Source organism: Marmota monax, unplaced genomic scaffold (assembly GCF_021218885.2).
Source record: "Marmota monax isolate L192 unplaced genomic scaffold, Marmota_monax_Labrador192_F-V1.1 WCK01_AAM20220418_F8-fsc00103, whole genome shotgun sequence".
NCBI classification, from domain to species: Eukaryota; Metazoa; Chordata; class Mammalia; order Rodentia; family Sciuridae; genus Marmota; species Marmota monax.
The window spans coordinates 999,077-1,019,751 of record NW_026694286.1 but is presented as its reverse complement, the minus strand read 5'-3'; the positions used below and the strand labels follow the sequence as shown (position 1 = coordinate 1,019,751).

The 20,675-nt window shown below is 32.5% G+C and overlaps 1 protein-coding gene across 5 annotated transcripts in view; it reads right to left on the bottom strand.

The window, feature by feature from the left end:
- The window catches only part of Smchd1 (structural maintenance of chromosomes flexible hinge domain containing 1), a 151,290-nt gene that overhangs the window by 57,458 nt on the left and 73,157 nt on the right, over positions 1 to 20,675 (bottom strand). For all 5 annotated transcript variants that reach the window (XR_009228878.1, XR_009228879.1, XM_046467441.2 and 2 more), the window contains 10 exons: positions 19,292 to 19,388; positions 17,221 to 17,293; positions 15,094 to 15,233; positions 14,129 to 14,263; positions 12,146 to 12,373; positions 9,667 to 9,815; positions 8,603 to 8,691; positions 7,431 to 7,549; positions 4,225 to 4,392; positions 968 to 1,093 (listed from right to left, as the gene is read on the bottom strand). Coding sequence is in view for 3 of the 5 variants with exons in the window: in XM_046467441.2 (XP_046323397.1) it covers positions 968 to 1,093; positions 4,225 to 4,392; positions 7,431 to 7,549; positions 8,603 to 8,691; positions 9,667 to 9,815; positions 12,146 to 12,373; positions 14,129 to 14,263; positions 15,094 to 15,233; positions 17,221 to 17,293; positions 19,292 to 19,388 (1,324 nt within the window). In the remaining 2 variants the exon portion in view is untranslated. The remainder of the gene's footprint in view (positions 1 to 967; positions 1,094 to 4,224; positions 4,393 to 7,430; positions 7,550 to 8,602; positions 8,692 to 9,666; positions 9,816 to 12,145; positions 12,374 to 14,128; positions 14,264 to 15,093; positions 15,234 to 17,220; positions 17,294 to 19,291; positions 19,389 to 20,675) is intronic.

Here is a 20,675-nt window from a genome sequence, read left to right as displayed (position 1 = left end):
AGTAAGAGGGCCTCCAACATTGCATCAGGAACCTAGTTTCCATTAGATGATGAGCAACAGCCTGTCCCAACATTATGGAAGCAGCTGATACCTAACACTGAACTCTTTGGTACCCAAGCACTGTGTTTCTCCCTAGACCTTAGTAGGCCACATTCACACTTGCCACATAAAAATAATAATAGAGGAGAGGTGTTTCACCCTAGAAAACAATGTAGTATAAGGTCTAGCAGCTCTGCCCTGGCTCTGGTAGTTCTCCATAGGATTAGAGGACAGATATCTGCATGCCTCTTTTGTTCAGACTCAGCATGTTTTCCCAATAATACCTACTCCTTAACCCACACTGTAGATCTTCATGGTATGTCTTCATTCACTTTGTTAAAATTATCTATCTTAATCTGAAGTGCAAACATTATTAGTACTATATGAACACTCAAACTGCCCATACAATACTGGCCCCATTACACCAGTTGTATATGTAAATTTTACTTCCTCAAAATAAATATAAACATTCTTCAAGTTGATTTATACTGAGTAGTAATAAAGACTACACACACACACTACACAAAATTACACATGTGTGTAATTTTGCCATACTGGGGACTGAACCCAAGATCTTACATATGTCAGAAAAGTGCTCTACCACTAAGCCACATACCTCACTTTTGAATTTTATTCTGAGACATGGTCTTATTAGTTGCCCAGGTTGGCCTTTAACTTGTTATCCTTCTGTCTTGTCTCCCGAGTAGCTAGGATTACAGTTCTATACCACCACACCCACCTAAGACTATATTTTAGAAAGAGAAAGAATGTAACACTAAATCTTTAGGTACAATTTCTTTTTTTGTGTGTGGCACTGGGGATCAAACCCAGGGTGCTGCTCATGCTAGGCAAACACTCTACGACACAGCTACATCCCTAGCCCTGAAGTACAGAGGTTTAAGTGAAAAATAATTAGGGAAGAACTTACCTTTAAATTGTTAGCTTTTATGAGATTTATTTTAACGTGTGGTACTGGTGCTGGATTATCCCACTGATCACAAAGTTGAACAGTGAGAGGATTTTGTAATTCTCTTCCATTAATCACTGGAATGGGCTGAAATGAATATAAATATTTAGAAGCATTAAAACACACATGCCAACCAATGTACTTACTTGCATACGTATAAAGCCCTGAAAGCCAACTAAATTACCATAAATGTCACTCTTATAGAAATGATTGACAATTTGATAAAAGGAAAAACAGCATTTGACATCAGTGGCTTTTAAGGTACTTTGCTATAAGTTACATACTAGAATGAATTCAGTGGAAACAAGTTTATCTTTGATTCTCAGATTTAGCATTGGCAATCTGTAGTTTAGCTCCTCTGGAAATATTTAGCTCTCTGCCATTATGTATTATGTGGGATAGCTTTGTAACCCTTGGCTAAAGAGGACAAATGATCTACCCAGTCTTGCTGGTTTTAAATGCTTTTTGTTTTCTCCCTAGAAAATATGTAAGGCTTGTTTAATTCTAGGACTCTGTCTGCTGATCTATTAATATTAGATATATCAAAGGACATATTGTTAAGCAAGGTAACTGCTAAGAGTCCAATTCTGTGTCAGATTTTTTTTTTTTTTTAATTCATTTTGGTATTACTGGGAACTGTGCCCAGGGGTACTCCACCACTGAGCTACATCACGAGTTCTTTTTGAGTCTCCCTAAGTTGCTGAGGGTACCTAGAACTTGTGTTCTTTTTGCCTCAGCTTCTTGAACTGTGGGAATTACAAGCATGTACCATTGAGACTGGCTTTGTTTCAGAGTTAAAAGTTACAAAAAGAAGATGGGAGAGAATGAAAGAGTGAAAAAGGAAATTTATCATTTCTCTCCTATCTATGTTTCTTCTGCTTTCTCCATTTCTCACTCTGTGAGAAGTTTATTAGAAATGGGAGAAAAATTAATGCTGTGTAAACAAACAAGAATCTTGAGACTAATTTAGGTATATTGCTTATCTCCCATGAAGTTTACAAGGCTATAGTTGAGTGTATACTTCATTTGCCAAAAATATAAAAAACTTGAATTTTAGAAAGTGCTATAAATTTCTAAGTACTTTAATCTTATCACAAATAATTATCCATCTTAACTTCTTTTAAAAGATATCCTAACTTTTAAAAGTATTCCTAACTACTTTTAAAGGATATCTTTCAGTAAATGACTTTTTTTTTTTTTTTCAGTACCAGGAATCAGACCCAAGGCCTCATAAATCTTAGACAAATGCTCTTACACTGAACCCCAGTCCTTTCAAAAGTTTTATTCAGGGGCTGGGGATGTGGCTCAAGTGGAAGTGTGCTTGCCTAGCATGCGTGAGGCACTGGGTTTGATTCTTAGCACCACATAAAAATAAAATAAAGATATTGTGTCCACCTAAAACAAAAAAAAATAAAATATTAAAAAAAAATAAATAAAAATAAAAAGTTTTATTCAGAGACAGGGTCTTGCTGACTTGCTCAGGCTGGCCCCAAAGTTTTGATCCGCTTAACTCAGCCTCCTTGAGTACAGGTATGTGCCACATCTAGCACAGTAAACAACTATAGCCCAAGCCAGCAGAAATGAAATTTTCTGGGAAATAGTAGAAAAAGTCAGTTTCCAAAATTAAATGTTTGTGAAAAAAAGGAGCTGCATCTCCAGGCCTTCTGTCAAACTGGCATGTTATTTAACATTTCAGAATTTGAGTTTCCTAATAATTTATGTAGATACTTATATATTTATTTTTAAAATTATTTTACTAGGTTATTATGTCAGTTCCATTTTGTACTTACTTTCTATGGGAAGAGGGTGAGTCAAGAATTAAATTAGGAAAATGAGATACAAAGTGATAATTTTTTCAGTCTTATGGATATACAAAACACATGACTAACAGATGAATAAATTCGTTTTATGTTTTATTTTAAAGTTCCTGAATTATTATGCTATCTACAAATAAATCTTGTAACAAATTAACAAGCTGTCATTATTTTTACAGTCTCCCCCTTCAAAATCATACAAAAAGATAAACATGTTAGTAAGATTTTTCCCACCTGATAAGCACTATAATATAGTCAACTATATTAACAAGTTCCTGATTGGTAACAATAGCCACAAAAATGCTTTAATTTACACAATACATACACTCCCATTGGCTTTTCAGTGAAATACCTTGCTCAACATACTATTAAAAAAAATTTTTTTAAGTACACTAGCATCACCAATTTTTTCCTGTTTTTTAAATTCACAAATCAAAAAGGGAAACATCAAAGTGGGGCACAGGCATGTAAATTTTCTTATACAACTTGCTTCTTTACTAAAATCATTTTACCTACTACTATGGGTAAGTGAGCTCACTTTCTTTTAAAAAAGTGTAAGTCACATCAATTATTAAAGCCTGCTATACCATAACTGAGTGCTAGAATTCGAACATTTTAAAATTATTCTATTAAAGGTCACAAAAATTTCAGATAGGATGTCTAAGTTCAAGAGATCTATTGGACAATATGGTGACTAGTTAATAATGTATTTTTGAAAATTGCAAAGAGTAGATTTTTAAATGTTCTCACAAGATGTGAGATCATATATATAATTAGCTAAATTTAGCCAATAAACAATGTAATACATATTTCAAAAGCCATATTATACATAATAAACGTATATAATTGGCAATTCTCAATTAAAAATAAATAAAAATGTTAAAAAATAAAATTAGAATTCTAAAATTCAATAAAAAAACTTTAAAGGTAAAATTGGGCAGATATTTGTAAAATTACTGTTCTAAGATTTAAGTACTTTCATAGGTTGGCATACTAAAATATATATGGGTATAATGACCTTATGTCTAGCATATGCTTTTTAAACACTCCACTACAATTTTTTAAACTAGTAACTGGCAAAAATCAGTAACCAATAAAACTGGGTTAACTGAATATTGAAGTTCATTATGGTATTTTTAATTTTTCTGCATGTTTGCAAATTCCTATAATGCAGTTTTTAAGACCTGAACTATTATATTTGTTATATTAGCAAATTAAGACATGGTGATCAATTAAATAAGGAAACATTAAGCCTTGCATTACCTTGCTCTTTTGTTATTGTTACTTTCACATTAGTTGTTATTTAACAACAAGATATATCTATTCTGATCCACTAACCCCTGACAATCTGAAATTAACAAGCTATGTAATATTAAACTTTTTCCAATATATGAAGTTGCTTACCTCTTTTAGTTCTGGCCAATCTATAAGGAGAAGTTTAGCTGGAGGTCCAGAAATTAGCTGAACTCGAATAAAGTCAGAAAACTCACGCCAAGTAAAACAAAGATCCTTATTTCCAGGAGGACCTGGAATAAATTTGATCCCTCTTACACTTATACTTTGTGTGTTTTCCTAGTGAGGAAAGTACATTGAAAAAAGACAGGGTGATATTGCTTAGTTAAAAAAAAAATTATATTTAAATGTTTTGTCATTAGTCCATGGCCACATAGATGTTCACATAGATGATAAATAGACTGTACCCATGCCAACAGCGGCATACCATAAGTTTTACTTTAAAACAAGGAGAAACTAAATTTCCTTCTTTCTTTTGGTAGGGTAGAATCTAAAGTGCTGTTTGTTTCTTTTTTACGAGAGATTGAACCCATTCTTTTTCACTTTTTATTATGAGACAGGCTGGCCTTGATCTTGTGATCTTCTTTAGCCTCCTGAACCCTAGGATTAGGTGTCACTGTACCTAGCAAATCTGAAAGGTTTTGGCTACATATTACCTTATCATTTCCTAATTTTCCTATTCCTTATACAGAAAGAAATGCTTATCTAAAGTGCTTGAGAACCAAAAGTACTTCAGATTTTAGTTTTTCAATTATGAAATATTTGCATAAACTTGACTGGTTGAATTGTTCCAATGTGAAAATACCTCAAAGTGTGAAACTTTTTGCATATCATCTTCAGTACTCAAAAAGTTTCAGATTTCAGAGTTTTTCAGATTTTGGATTAGCAATAATCTGTACTGCTTCTTTTCTGTTACCCAAATAGCCAAGCAAGTGCCTGCTGCCAGATAACAGCCTTTATACTTGTGTTCTTTTCCTCAGTTTGCAACAGTATGTATCAGATATCTATATGGCTTTTCTTTAATTATTTGCATATATGATACCTTAATTAAAGGGGTCTTCCGTAACCACTCTACATAATGGCACACTATCACCTTCTCTTTTTTATTTTTCTTATCACTTTCTTCTTATCTATTACAAGCCATACCCATGACAAGGTGATCTCCAAGGGTAGGGGCTTTGACTCTATATGATACTGTAGTATTCATATTTTAATAGTTGACCTTTACTGACTTAATCATTTTACATTTCCTCTAAGTAGAAATACACTTCATCAAAATTTAAAAATCAGAGATAAAATTTCAAGTTTTATATTCTAGAACAAATGTTTATACAGCATTTTAGGTAAAGTAAACATTGCAATAATCCAAACTAATCTCCCTTAAACCCCATGGTTTAGCAAAATTTTCAATATGAAGAAAAATCAAATAGATATTCATCCGTAAAACATATTCAAAATTCAAAATATATGAAGCCTATCATAGGATTGTACATTTAACATCATAAATAAGAGGTGATTCCTTTTTAAAGTCATGTTGGAAGTTGTTCTGATTTTATTTCAAATCTTGAAAACAAAATTGCGCTAACAATTATGGGTCGGTAGAAACAGAATTAAATATAAATTTCTGAACATGAGCCAGGAGAGTATGTATTGGTTGTAAAATAATAGAAAGCTGAAAGAGGTTCACTTGGCTGTAGAATAAAAAGCTATGGAGGGTAAGAGGGGAGGGGGAAAGTTGTGAGTATACTAAGTGGAATATTATAAGGTATTGCAGACTAACTAAAGCAATAGTATTTAAATATAGTATTGTAGGATACAATATTGTAATATTATAGTATTGTTTGAGGCCAACCTCAGCAACTTGGCTACATCCTAGTAACTTAGAGACTATCTCAAAATAAAAAAAATGTCTGGGGATGTAGCTCAGTGGTAAAGTGCCTTTGAGTTTAATCCAAAATACAGAGGGAAACTGAAGATGTAGAAAGACAGGTTTCAATTTAATAGCAATTAGGTGAGAGAGGATAGAACCTGTGCACAGAGTTAGGAAGCAGGCATTATGTATGAATAACAATAGGAGCACATTTACTTCTCATTTCATCTGCACATGGGATTAAAGCTAGGTAAGGAAAGAACCTCAAAGTCAAAGAACAGACTTTATCACTGTACAAAAAAACATCATTAAAAGTTGTTCAGCAGGGCTCCAATATAGTCATAGTTCCATTCTGAAAATCAGAAAATAATAGCTATAATAGATTAGCAGAATTATAAAAACTCTACTTGGGAAGGGCAACAATGAGGCTATTGTGATTAATCTGTCAAGTGAAAAGTGTCATGAAAGCTCAAAGTGGAGGAAAAGTCTTAAGAAGGTCAATGTTATACATAAATTTAACTTCACTTAGGCCTGAGAGAACACTCTCACTCATGCTGGCCTGGCAGGTTTCTTGAAGACACAACTCCAGAATGTCCTCTTCCCTAAAGTCACCTTTGACTTCTCCAATCATGCTTGTTTGTTTTAAATTCTAAGAATGCCATCAGGGTTTATATTTTTAAAATTTTTATTAAAAGTTTCTTTTTTACCTGTAGATGGACACAATACCTTTATTCTGCTTATTTATTTATTTATTTATTTTCAGAGAGAGAGAGAGAATATTTTTTAATATTTATTTTTTAGTTTTCAGTGGACACAACATCTTTGTTTTACTTTTATGTGGTGCTGAGGATCGAACCTAGCGCCCCAAGCATGCCAGGCAAGCGCTTTACCGCTTGAGCCACATCCCCAGCTCTGTTTATTTACTTTTTTATGTGGTGCTGAGGATTGAACCCAGTGCCTCAAACATGCTAGGCAAGCACTCTACCACTGAGCCACAATCCCAGCCCCCCAATCAGGGTTTTTATTTTTCAGGCTGAATTAACTGTGGCCAATTTTAACAATAAGTTTTCTCCTTGGTATCCTGTTTAATGCAGGCTGTAAGAAGTTTAATAAGCTACTTGAAAAGTCACTACACATAATACAAATATATATACATATGCAAAATATGTATGGAGAAATGATATAATATCTATAATTTGCTAGAAGATGATATGATATAGAAAGACGTGATGATCACTAAAGTTGAGTGAGGGGAACACAAGAATAACTTTTGTTATTCCACTTTTGCATAACTGCAAATTTTCATTATATAAGTTTTGCTTTTATGACTTTGAAGTTTGAAAAATCAAGTCAAACCTCTTAGATATTCTCCTTTCTCACCCAATGCTTTTTATACATTTTAAAAAAAAAAAAGGTCTGAAAAAACTGTTACAGAAAGTAGCCTTACCTGCAAAGTTGTTTTCAAATTTGAGTTATCAAGTCCAACCCCAGCAATTGACAAAGCAGATAAACAACCTGGTGAAAATGCTGGAATCTGATTTCCATACTGATCTGTAACTATTAGGACTTAAAAAGAAAAAAGTTTTATCTTTGTGTTATCTCTTTAATACAAGATATAAATAAATATGACATACTTAAAACAGACTTAGAAATTTTAACTTTGTTCTCTTACATAAGTAATTGTGGGCACTAAATGAGTACACTCATTTCTTTAATAATCATTAAAAATTAATACATCAAAATCTACATAAGAACATTTAAACTATATACTTAACATGATGTTAATGCTAGCTTTCTTTCTTTCTACTTTTTCGGTGGTATTGGGGATCAAACCCAGGGTTCTCATGCATGCTAGGCAAGCACTCTATCACTGAGTCACAGCTCAAACCCATCCCTTAATCAGGTTTTTTACCATGAAAATTTAAAGAAAATATTTAATATTATATAATTTTTAGATATAATGAATGAACAGGCTGCATAGGAATACATTTACTCTATACTTAATTATTATTTCTTCTGACAAAAGGTCAAATTAATTCTTATTTTTTGGTGGCAGTGGGGCACAATTTAAGCAAAATTTGCTGTACCACTAAGCTATATCCCTTACCTTTTTTAAGATTCCTTATTTTAATTTTTCACAGGGTTTTGCTAAGTTGCCTAGGCTGCCCTCAAATTTTTGAATCTCCTGCGTCAGCCTCCCAAGTACCTGGTATTACAAGTATGTGCCACCATGTCTAGCTGCTAAATCGATTTTGAATGGATGTCAAAGCTTGCCTTTCAGGGGCTGGAATCGTGGCTCAGTGGTAGAGTGCTTGCCTCATATGCATGAGGCCCTGGGTTCAATCCTCGGTACCACATAAAAATGAATAAATAAAAATATTTTTTTAAAAAACTTGCCTTTCAGATTATGCCTATTAAAATACTAATGTAAGGGCTGGGATTGTGGCTCAGTGGCAGAGCGCTTGCCTTGCATATGTGGGGCACTGGGTTCAATCCTCAGCACCACATAAAAATAAATAAACAAAATAAAGATATTGTGCCCATGTATAACTAAAAATTAAAAAAAAAATACTAATGTAAAAAAACCACCACAGAAGAAAGAAAGAAGGCCATACTAACCTACTTCTCCTTGAAGCTCTTGGCCCATTTGTACTGTTTTTCCCCCCTTTAATTCACATTTTAAATGTTTGGCTTCATCAGGAAGTGGTCTGAAATTGTTTAAAAGGCTTTAGTTACATCATTAACTGTAGAAAAAAAATTTAAAGTAGTTCCAATATTCCAAAGAGCAATATATATATAATCTTATAAAACTTAAAATTAAGATATCCTTCCAAATACCTCTTCAACTCATAAAGTATAGCTATTAACTCTAAAAATACTTAAAAGTCATATAGTACTGATACAGGGATAAAAAAAAATTATGACAGACGTGCACTGAAAAATCAGATTGGGACCTCTCTTCAATTCATACAATGAAAAAAATATATATATTTTTAAAAACCATTTTATGTCATAGTTAAATTAAAAGGAAATTAAAACAACAGTGCAGTGAGAAAATAAATGGGTAAGAACAACTCATCAAGAGAATTGGTTATGGTTAGAAAAGTGATAAATCCAAAGATTTTATTTCAAATTCAGAGCTGATCTAAGTGCTGGAAATATTATGGAAACAGGTAGAGAAATTACAATGCAAGAGATCACTAGAAAAGAGGTGGCCAAGGAATTGACAGGCCGGGAAGAAGATAGGTTTTTACATATTTACATAAGCCTTTCCCTTTTCTGAGTTCTTCATAATAACTATGATTGGAATCAGCCTAAAGTCATCAATAACCAATAAAAGAATTTTTCCTTTTAAACATCACACTGATCACTCTGCATCTTTTTTCATGCCATTGTCATTTTGGAGATGTTTTCACTGTTGCTTCCAAAATGGAAGACTTTCCTTTAATGAAAGTTTTTGTTCTTTCAGTTATTAGAGGGCAAATTCAATGAATGCAGGGTTATAATCATGATAAGAATTAATTACCATTTACAGTGAAAGACAAACCAAAGACAACCTACCCATATTTAATTGAAACTGCAATATGTTTATCTCATAAACTTTCACATGTTTGCATTGAAGAGAAATGTTTATGACATATGCCAAATTTTAAAGTATCTCAAAATATACTAAGTCCACAAACCTTACTGTAAATGCACTTTCCAAAGACACATGATCATCTTGAAATGAAACTTGGCAATAGCGCATATCTTTTACAGATGTTGGTACTTGTACATCAGGAAGCAGACCCTGTAGCAAGTGTTCTTTGTTAATCTCAGGAGTCCAATTAACCTAGAAAATAATAGCATTATTTAAGAATATAGAGTCTAATTTGTTTAAAGCACTAACCCCAAGGAGAGACAGAGAGTCCTTTTATGTCAAAAATGATTCTGGTTATTTATTAGGATGACGGGGAAAAAAAAGTATTTTCTTTGCTGTTATTGTGCCATAACTTTCAGTGTAATAAAAAAATTAAGTTCTTACTTTAGAACTCTGCCACAAAATTATCACCACTGTCATTATTATTTAAAACTACAAGAAAAGAGGGAAAAAACCCTATAGCTCAGATAATGTGATCAATTCAGAGGAGTATGGATAAAGGCTTTGAATGAGACCTGGGTGGACCTTTATATAGCAAAATGAGAAAAAGAAAGTCATATCCATTAATGTAATTTCCTTTCTGGTCATCTTTTGGTCTTAATCTCTTCTTGAATGTTTTAAGCTCCAAATTTTATATTCTTTGAATTACTTAATTTATTACTTAATTCATACTTCTTCAAATTGATTATGCTACTCTGTCGTACTTTTAAATTGAATCCTTTTAAGAATTTTTAGCTTAACACTCTATTTTCAGCCTTCTGTAGTTGTGATTTTTATTTATTTTATTTTTTTTTTTAAGAGAGAGAGAGAGAGAGAAGGGAAGGGAGGGGGAGGGGAGAGAGAGAATTTTTTTAATATTTATTTTTTAGTTTTTGGCAGACACAACACCTTTGTTTGTATGTGGTGCTGAGGATCAAACCCGGGCCGCACGCATGCCAGGCGAGCGCGCTAACGCTTGAGCCACGTCCCCAGCCCCAAAGTAGTTGTGATTTTTAAATCATCAATATCCTAATATTGTTTTATAGTATATGCTACTATATGGAGGCAAGCAGCAATTATATAGAAAGGACAAAGCCTTTCTCCCCTTATCCCAGCTGTGCTGCCCTCTCAATTCAAACTGATTTCCCTCAATCTTGGCTTAATTCTCTAAAGACTACAAAACCTCTGTAAAAATTATACATTTAACTTAAGAAAATAGTAGTATTCACTATCTTTCCAGTAACTCTGGCAAGCAAAGAAAACTGCTGTATTTTTAAAGTATTTATGTACTTCTTCACATATGCATTACTGTTTATATTTTGCCACTTGTTTTAGGCTCCTTTCTTTTTAAATGGGTTACTAATGAAGTTTGAGTGTTGTGCCTCTAATTCCATTTTCCCCATAAGCCTTGTGATTTTTTACTGCATGGTTCTGGACGGCACAGTGCATTTGAGGAATGCCCGTGTCTCATTATGGCAGAACTCACTGGACTTTGAAAGAAGCAAGCATAAATTGCCCAATATAATTTCAGTCAACCAAAAGGAGAATGCCACAGAGCTGTCTAATTTATACGGTAAAAAATTTATGTGGGGGCTGGGATTGTTGCTCAGTGGTAGAGTGTTTGCCTAGCACGGGCGGGAGCTGGGTTCAATCCTCAGCACCACATAAAAATAAAAGGCATTGTGTTGTGTCCATCTACACCTGAGGAATGAATATTTTTAAAAACTGTATGTGGTAAAAAATAATAATATGCTCCATGTAGTAGCATATACTATAAGACAATATTAGGATATTGATGATTTAAAAATCACAACTATAGAAGGCTGAAAGTAGACAAAATATTAATAGATTTTGTTCCCTGTTCATTGATATGTTGTTTCACCATGCACATTCAATCCAATCTAAGTTTAAAGTTAGATTTATATGATAGCTATATCAATCTCAAATGGCCAATAAAGGCTCTGTAGTTAACAATATTATTTCACTGAAGGCTTTTCAACACTTCCATTTGTATAATACCTTCAGAATAACTATAAATACATTGCATGGGAAAAGGCAGAAATTATGACTGCAGATTTACATTTGATGAAAAAGTATATAACTAAATAAAATGCCAAAACCTAGAAATTTTGATTAAGGGTCAAAATAATTTTTCTAAGTACAAGTTTCTCACATGTGAATCACCTGCATTTCAGTATAGTCCTTGAAAAAACTTTCTCAGCCCAGAATTTTAAATAATAGTCATTTTCTCTAAGTTGCTTCTTAGAGACTACCCATAAAACTTCTTGCTTATGCTCCACCTGTTTGCATGGTGGTACACAACTGGAATTCTAGTGACTTGGGAGGCTGAGGGCAGGGAGATCACAAGTTCCAAGACAGCCTCAGCAACTTAGTGAGACCTTGTCACAAAACAAAAAATAAAAAGGTTTGCAGAATGTGGCTCAGTGGTTAAGCACTCCTGGGTTCCATCTCCATACCCCACCCCTTCAAAATCAAACCAAAATAAAAAAACTTCTTGCAAATAACCAATTTGAGATACTTACTTTAATTTTTTCTGCTAAAGCTGATGTTATGTTGATTTCTCTTTCTCCTTCATCATACATTTGAAAAATAAGATTACGCATAACATCCCCTGCTATCCAATTAACCTCATCCTGATGCTTGATCTGGATTGCCTTTTGTCCCTCTACACTAAATATCTGAAGTCGTGCAACATGGCTACTAGGAAGCAACTTGATCGTCTTCTCCACAGGTGACACATCTTTACAGCTCTAGGAAGAGAGAAAAATACAATCATGTACTTAGCGGCATCTCTACTAAAAACTTAGAAATCCATTACATTGCTGAAGAATTTAGTTTCAAAGTTATGGATGATCATCATAAGTACTGTTACACTTACAGGGTTTGTCATTAAGTTCGTTATATTATTAATAATTCCATGTTTTACACCATCAAGTTATAAACAGCCTTGGTTATATTCTTAAAACCAATAATAAGTATATTTGTACTAAAAGGATTTCTTCCCCCTCATTTCTGAATTTGTTTTAAAAGTACTGTAAACTTATAAAATTTTTACTATGTCACAGATTCAGTGACCATCACTTGAAAGTTACTAAACAATTTATTATTTAATTATAATGGGTTACATTGAAGCTTTCTATATTTTACCAGTTGATAACACACTGGGTAAATGAACATAGAAACCTGGATGCATAAAGCCAAAGAAACCTAGATGAACTGAAGGCTGAACTGATCAATATATTGGAAAAATATCAATTATTATTAGTATGCCAGTGTTCCACAGATCAGTGAAGAACTGGTTTATGCTATATAAATTGATTTTAAGTACACAAAAATATGACATCATTATTTCATAATCTCACTACATTCCACAGCATACACTAAGTTTAAAATAAGCTTAACTCTAAAATACTTTTTACCTTTACCTTGTTTAATTCATCTCCTTCTTCATCTAGTTGCAGCCATTCCTATGGAAATCCATTCAAGTGACTGATAATATATTTAAAATTTGTACTTCATTGACTCTCAGGCAATCTTAGAAATTTATCTTACTAGCTTGACTCCTTAAACTCTGAGGAATTGCCTTTGGATAAGATTTTGTAATTGCCCATTAGAAAATACACCTTGGTATTTGTTTTTAAGTGATTTGGACTCTTGGTCTTCTACCTACTGCTGTTTTTTAGTATTCACATAACTCCTACTTATTACTCTTGCCTCCAAGTTCAGATTCTTCTCTAAGTCCTGTACTTCCTGACCTTCTAGAAGATAGTTTGCTCAAAAATATGTTGTCTATACTAATGCATAAAAGAAATGAATCAGATTTATCAAATATAATCAGCTTGAAAACAAGAATAAAACTGAGTAATCTTCTTCTGATTAAAAAAATGCAAGTCCTATCTTTTACTCCTTGAGGCTCAAGATTACTAATAATTGTTGTATAATCGGCAGACAAGTATGAGTTAATAAATTGATTAAGTTATCTGCCAATCATATCGATTACTAAGAAATCACATTTAAGTTAGGCATAGTGATGCATGCCTGTAATCATAGCAGATTGGGAGGCTGTGGCAGGATTGTAAATTCAAGGCCAGCCTCAGCAATTTAGGGAGGTCCTAAGCAACTTAGTGATGCCCTCTCTCAAAATGAAAAATAAAAAGGGCTAGAAATGTGGCTCAGTGGTTAAATGCCCCTAGGTTCAATTCGTGGCGTGCGCATACACACACACATTGGGGGGGGGGGGGAATCACATTTACATATTTTATTTATTTGTTATCCCATTCAGCAATACTGCCTGTTTATACTGCCCTCTTCCATTATGTCTTCACCATCAGCCATGATGCATTTCCAATAAGAACTATTCTATTAGTAGGTTATGTAGGTTATAACAAAATCCTTTAATGTGGAAATACTAATAAAGAACTATATATCTATAAAAAAATAGTATAAATCTGTTAAAGACTAATTGTTTTAACAATCAATAATATTAATAAATAATGACAACTTACAGGTATTTCAATTCTTGCTTTAAGTGTCTGGTCTTTTTTAATATTCTGAACATGAATTGTAGATCCTGTTAAAATACTGGTTCCAGAACTACTGCAATCCACTGTGTAGACTGGAAGGTTTGGAGCACCTGAAAACTATAAGGAGGATGAAAAATAATTCAAAACCCTAACAAATGTAACTGAGTATTTAATAATTAATCAAAAATTTCCAATGACTCACTATAGTTACTATTTATGGGTATAAATTGGAAAATTCTAAATTCAAAATTCTACAGAATTAGCCAGGCATGGTGATGCAGACCTATAATCAGAATGACACGGGAGAATCTCAAGTTCAAGGACAGCCTCAGCAACTTAGTGAGACACTGTCTCAAAATAAAAAATAAAGAGGAACTGGCAATGTAGCTCAGCAGTACAGTACCCTGGGTTTAATCCCAAACTAAACAAATAAATGAATAAATAAATAAATAAACAATCTAGAGAATTTATGAACATAAATAATAATTTTCTACAATGCTAAGTAAAAGCTATTTCTTTTAGAAGGAAAACCAACATTCTCAATCACTAGTCTTTTCTTTTTTACTACGCTTTGTTGGGTTTCCTTTCCATTTCTGTGGTCTTTTTACCCACCTTCATTTATCCATCCACTGCTAATCCTGACAGACATTTGTATTCCGCCTGTACAAATAAAATACTTCATCTTAAATGGGGATGAAAGAAAGGGAGAAGAGAGGAGGAAACTTTCATCCACAAATCTCTTTCTGAAACTGGGCAAAGCTGGTGTCTTTCACTGGTTTAGGATTACTGAGAAAGTATTAGCAATAAGAGCTCCCACAAATTTCTCCACGGAACAATCATGTTAAGACTTACTATAAAGTAGTTTAAAAATGTAGTTATTGCCATTTACTACTACCATGGGATTTAAAATACAGCCTATAATTATTCTTGTCTCACAATAAGTTTACCTTACAATGGACAATCAGTTTTGGTTGTGCTGTTATGTTGTCTGATTCATCTAGAACTTCCACCTGAAATGGGAAAGCTGTTCCATTTTCTATAACTAAAATTTCAGAATCAGGTTTCACTTTCAAATGACGAGGGGGACCTAAGAGAAAATCATACAATAAAATACACAGGTTTTAAAAACTCAAGTGCTGAAACATCAAAAGAAACAATGATTTGATATTTTAAAAATAATACAATCAAGCAAAAGCTAAGCAATGTCCAAGCTTAATAATTTCTGTCTCCAAAACGCATAGATTCTACATGTGATGAAAGCTGTCTCAACTATATAATAAAAATGTCTGATGTCTAGGCTTAGTTTTATGCTAGAAACTATGACAATGATAACTCATGCTAGAAATCATCTGAGTAGGTAAAATCTTAAAAGGATTGAGGTACAAAAAGTATTCAAGAAGAAAAATTAAATTTTATCAAACTACTTTTTATTTGTGATCTTTAACTTTATATAATATCTGACTTCTCAAGCACAAATAATGATAGGCTCTTTTCAGGCATTCAAAAGATGAGTTCTTGTATTGATATAACCAAGTGATTTACTTATTAGATTGCTCACTACTTCCAATGTCCATAAGCAAGTTATACCACAAGTTTCCTGGAAGATTAATAAAAAAGGGTTTATACCTCTGCAGTATACTGATTTTACTCCATAATCACTAATATTTTAAAATTCAATCTGTGTTAAATACTGGTAAATCCACGCATATAAAGACAGTCATTAGAAATACTTATTTTACTTTGTAATAATGTTAATATTTTATTTACTAAATGTGCTAGACACTGTGTTAAGTTTTAATTAAGCACTATTCTAACTGTAAATCTCACAATAATCTAAATGAAGAAGGTACTATTATCAGATCCATTTTATAGATGAGAAAACAACTATATATAATTAACCTAAGGATTAAATAAGGAAAATACTTAATCCAGAGAGATTAAATATTTTGTCAAGGACATGAGTAGCAGACTCAGATTTAAATTGTAGTTTGTAATTTTAAACCCCTTGACACTTTTTTCACCATACCACCTATCTATTTCCTTTTTACCATTTTTGCTCTCAAATTCCAAAAACAATGCAGAAACATCTAATTACTAAGGATTTTAGTGCCCAAATCTATACTGTTTAGCTAACCTCTATAATAAAGCATAACAAGTACTTAATTAACACAATTTTTTTCTTATGCTTCTACCAGTGTGCCAATTTTCACTTCTTTTTCAATGAATGCTTGGAGGAAAATTCATATAATTTGGATTTGTGAAAGCCAATAAGAAAATTTATTCCCTTTTGCTTAAAAATAGTACAAAAGGTAACAAAAGAAGATATGATTAAGGTTTGTTAATATCAGAGCTAAAACTTTCAAGTGAAGTACTATTCTAAGTGTTTCACGAGTATAGGCAGTTCTCACATTGCACAGTACTGATAATGAAAACTCATGCACTGTGTCTTCCAATCAGTTACAAAAGACTAGCAAGGGAGAACTACCTTTACTAACTCTTGAATTCTCACAACAGCCCTTTGAGAGCATATATTTCATTTTATGTGTAAAGAAACTGAGGCACAGGATCAAGTGTAACCTAAATACAAATTCAAAACGGCTGCTTCTAGAATAAACTCTTTAAATCTCCACAGCAGATTGCCTCTCAAATTAGTCAGCATTTTCTATCTTATGTAATTTTTATGCAATTTTAGTTTTTTGCATTGTCAATATCAAATTAAATAAATAAAATCAGAAACTTCTCTTCTTAAAATATGAAAGAGTTGTATCATGAAAAAATAAAGAACAGCACAGTTTTTAACATAAAGCTAATAATTATATACCTAGGAAAAATTACCTAAAACACTGTCAATATTCAAATTTTTCTCTTAAGACTATTTTTAGAACTTCACTAACATATTCGTACATGTTTTCCTTTTTACTGGTCATTTCTGTCAGTGCTATTTGACAATCCAAATGTATTTTCAAGATTTATATCATTATCAACCTGCCCCAAACTCCAACTTTCTAGTATCATCACAAGTTTTAAGAATATCATTTAAAATAAGTTATTAGATATATTTCTTAAAATATTACCAGGTAGTAATCTAATTTTCAAAATCTGTGAGTCTTCTTTTAAACCTGGCAGAATAACCTTCAGGTTAAAATTCTGTTGGGGGAAAAAAAAATGAAAAAAATTAAACTCAATATAAATCAAATTCCTTTATTTACATGTACAAATATGCCACAGTGACACTAATTGAATTCTGTATCATTAAAATATAACATATAAAAAAGAAACTGAAAATACCAGAAAAAAATTAAACCAAATTCAAATACATACTTGGTTCATTGTCTCAATTCTGATTTGTTTTTTACTTTTATTTCCTTATCATTATAGAAATCTATTTGCTAATGTTATCATATATATGCAAGAGACTCAAAAGGGAAAATTTGATTTATCTGGCTTTCTTGTAGACAAGTGTCTTTAAAATCAAAAAGTCAACTGTGAATAATTATTTCAATCAAAGATATTACAAAAATGAGAAATTTAATAAGTAGAAAAAAATCTAGAAATTCCTAAATGTAGTGTAGTATTAGATTAGATTCTGAACAAAAAATTACTAATTACTTGATACATTTGAATAAAGACTGTAGTTCTCTTAATTATATCAGTGTTAACTTTCTGTCATTGATAAATATGAAGTTTTTAAAGATGTTTATAGAGTAACTCTCTATATAACTACTATATTTAAACTCCTCTGAAAATCTAAAGCTATTTAAAAATAAAAGTTTTTTAAATATAGTAATATTTTTTTAGCAAGTTTATATTACTAAAGTTTAAATGTGTCATGAGTTTCTATTTCTGGAAAACTTTAATTCAGAAAGATGTGCAGCACGTGCTTGTGCTCCCAGTTACTTGTAAGATGAGGCTAGACCAGGCAACTTAGCTACAAAATAGTATATACTAAGTTGAATCCCTTATCCAAATGCTTGGGACCAAAGTGTTTTGTATTTTGAAATATTTGCATATACATAAAGAGGGATGAGATCCAAGTCTAAACACAAAATTCATTTACGTTTCATGTACACCTTATATACATAGTCTGAAGATAATTTTATACAGTGTTTTTCGTGTGCTCATGTTTTCACTATAATCTATCAATTGAGGTCAGGTGTGGAATTTTCTACATTGTGACATCATATATGCTTCAAAAAGCTTCAGATATCGGAACATTTCTGATTGGGGATGTACTGTCTGCAATACATGAAGAAATTCACATGCTCTATTTAAAATTTATTTTATTTTTCCATGGTTGGGAATTGAACCCAGGCTTTATACATGCTACTCTACCACTGAGCTATATATACCCCCAATCCCAACATGCTCTTTTGAAAATCATACTGGGGGTGGGGAAGAGGAGCAGTACCCAGGATTTAACCCAGAAGCACTTAACCACTCAGCCACATCCCTACCCCATTTTTATGTTTTATTTAGAGAGAGGGTCTCACTCAGTTGCTTAGGGGCTTAAAGCTGGCTTTGAACTCACAATCCTCCTGCCCCACCGTGCCCAGTCTGGTAGGGATAGCCCCATCTAATAGGAATAATTTTAAGTATATACTAAAGGTAAATGATATAGTATTTAAAAAGGTAATAAATTATTTAAGGTATTAGCTACAATAGTCTCTAATAGCTACTGTACAGACCTAATTGAAAAGGTACCTTATGTAATTTATGTATTTTCCTTTCTTAACCATATCCCTAACCAAATACCTTCACCTGAATACCAAACCAATTACATTTAAAGGCATAAGCTTAAGTTTCTCAGACTTCTATCATTTTTGTTGTAAGAAAAAATACTATAAAATGAACAGAAAAAGAGAAAAAAACAACGTTCCACTGGATAACTGTTGAAAAAAATGAAGATAAAGACAGTAGAATAACATCTAATTCACAAATTTTAAAAAACTACAGTAATGATGGTGCCAATTTTTCTTAAAAATAAAACTAGTAAGTAAAGTGACATGATGCTAATTAATTCCTAACAACTCAATAATACTGTCTAGTGTTTACAAAAACAGCTCATTTGATATTAAATTTCCAATTTCATTTTTACTATAGAAGAAACAAATGACAAGTATTATAACATTTATGTATAATGCTTACCTTGCCTTGACAAGAATTTACAGGACCCTTAACTGTAACACCACGAATTATACAATTTGGTCCTTTGGTTATTTCTTCATAATGTAAAGATAAACCACTGGAAAAAAATAAGTATTTTTAAAAGTTCTCCTCTATTACCTATGAAAATAAGGTACAAATATGACATTGGCATGTTTAATTCATTTTTGTAATAAATAATTTTTTTCTTGGTATTAGGAGTGCTTAACCACTGAGTCACATCCTTAGATCTTTTATTTATTTTTATTTTTAGGTACTGGGGATTGAACTCAGGGGCACTCAACCACTAAGCCACATGCCCAGCCCTATTTTGTATTTATTTAGAGACAGGGTCTCCCTGAGTTGCTTATAATGCCTTGTTTTTGCTGAGGCTGGCTTCGAACTTTCGATCCTACTGCCTTAGTCTCCGGGGTGGCTAGGATTACAGGCATGCACCACTGTGCTGAAATAACAAAATAATATTAAAATAAGAGGTAATAAACAGAACACTTATTTTGTTGGAATGAAACAAATAGAATGAAGTGTTGCCTACCTACAATCAAATATAAAGTCAATTAAGATCCTTAAATCCCACATTTTCAATTTTTATTTAATTAACCAATTTATTTGATGGTACTAGGGATTGAACTAAGGGTGCGCTAACACTAAGCTACAACCCAAAGTCTTTTATTTTTTATTTTCAAACGGGGTGTCTCACTAAGTTGCCCTGGCTAGTCTTGATCTTACAGCCTCCTGAGTAGCTGGGATTATAGGTACGTACTACTACACCTGGCTCCCACAGAAAACTGATCCAGCAAGCATTTATAAGCATAGATAAACACAGTAAAAAATTTAAACTCAGGTTAAGGATATCTTGAGCATTTGTTATGAATTCTTTGAAATCTGTCATCCAGCTGAATTTTGGAGAATTTTTGGAACCTATTAAAATTATTGGCAATTTTAGAAAAAGTCTAAATAACCAGAGTCTTGTCATGATATAAGCTGGTTAAAATATATGGAGAGGTCCCCTAATCTACTGTTATGAGCAACTTGATTCCTAAGTCAGCTTCAACCAACCACATGTAGACCTATTGACTAACATTTTACTCTCAGGTAAGAAAAGGGGAAAAAAAATAAAAAATATACCACGATGGAGGAAAAGGCCTAATTTTTTCTACAGCATTTTAAATATAATATCAGTACTTTTGAATAGACTGGAAGATTTAAAAATGACAACAATTTAAGGATCTTTTCTTCTAAAATATTTAATTTTTAGGTGGAGATGGACACAACACAATGTCTTTATTTTTATGTGGTGCTGAGGATCGAACCCAGGTCCTGCCAGTGCTAGGTGATCGCTCTACCACTGAGCCACAATCCCAGCCCC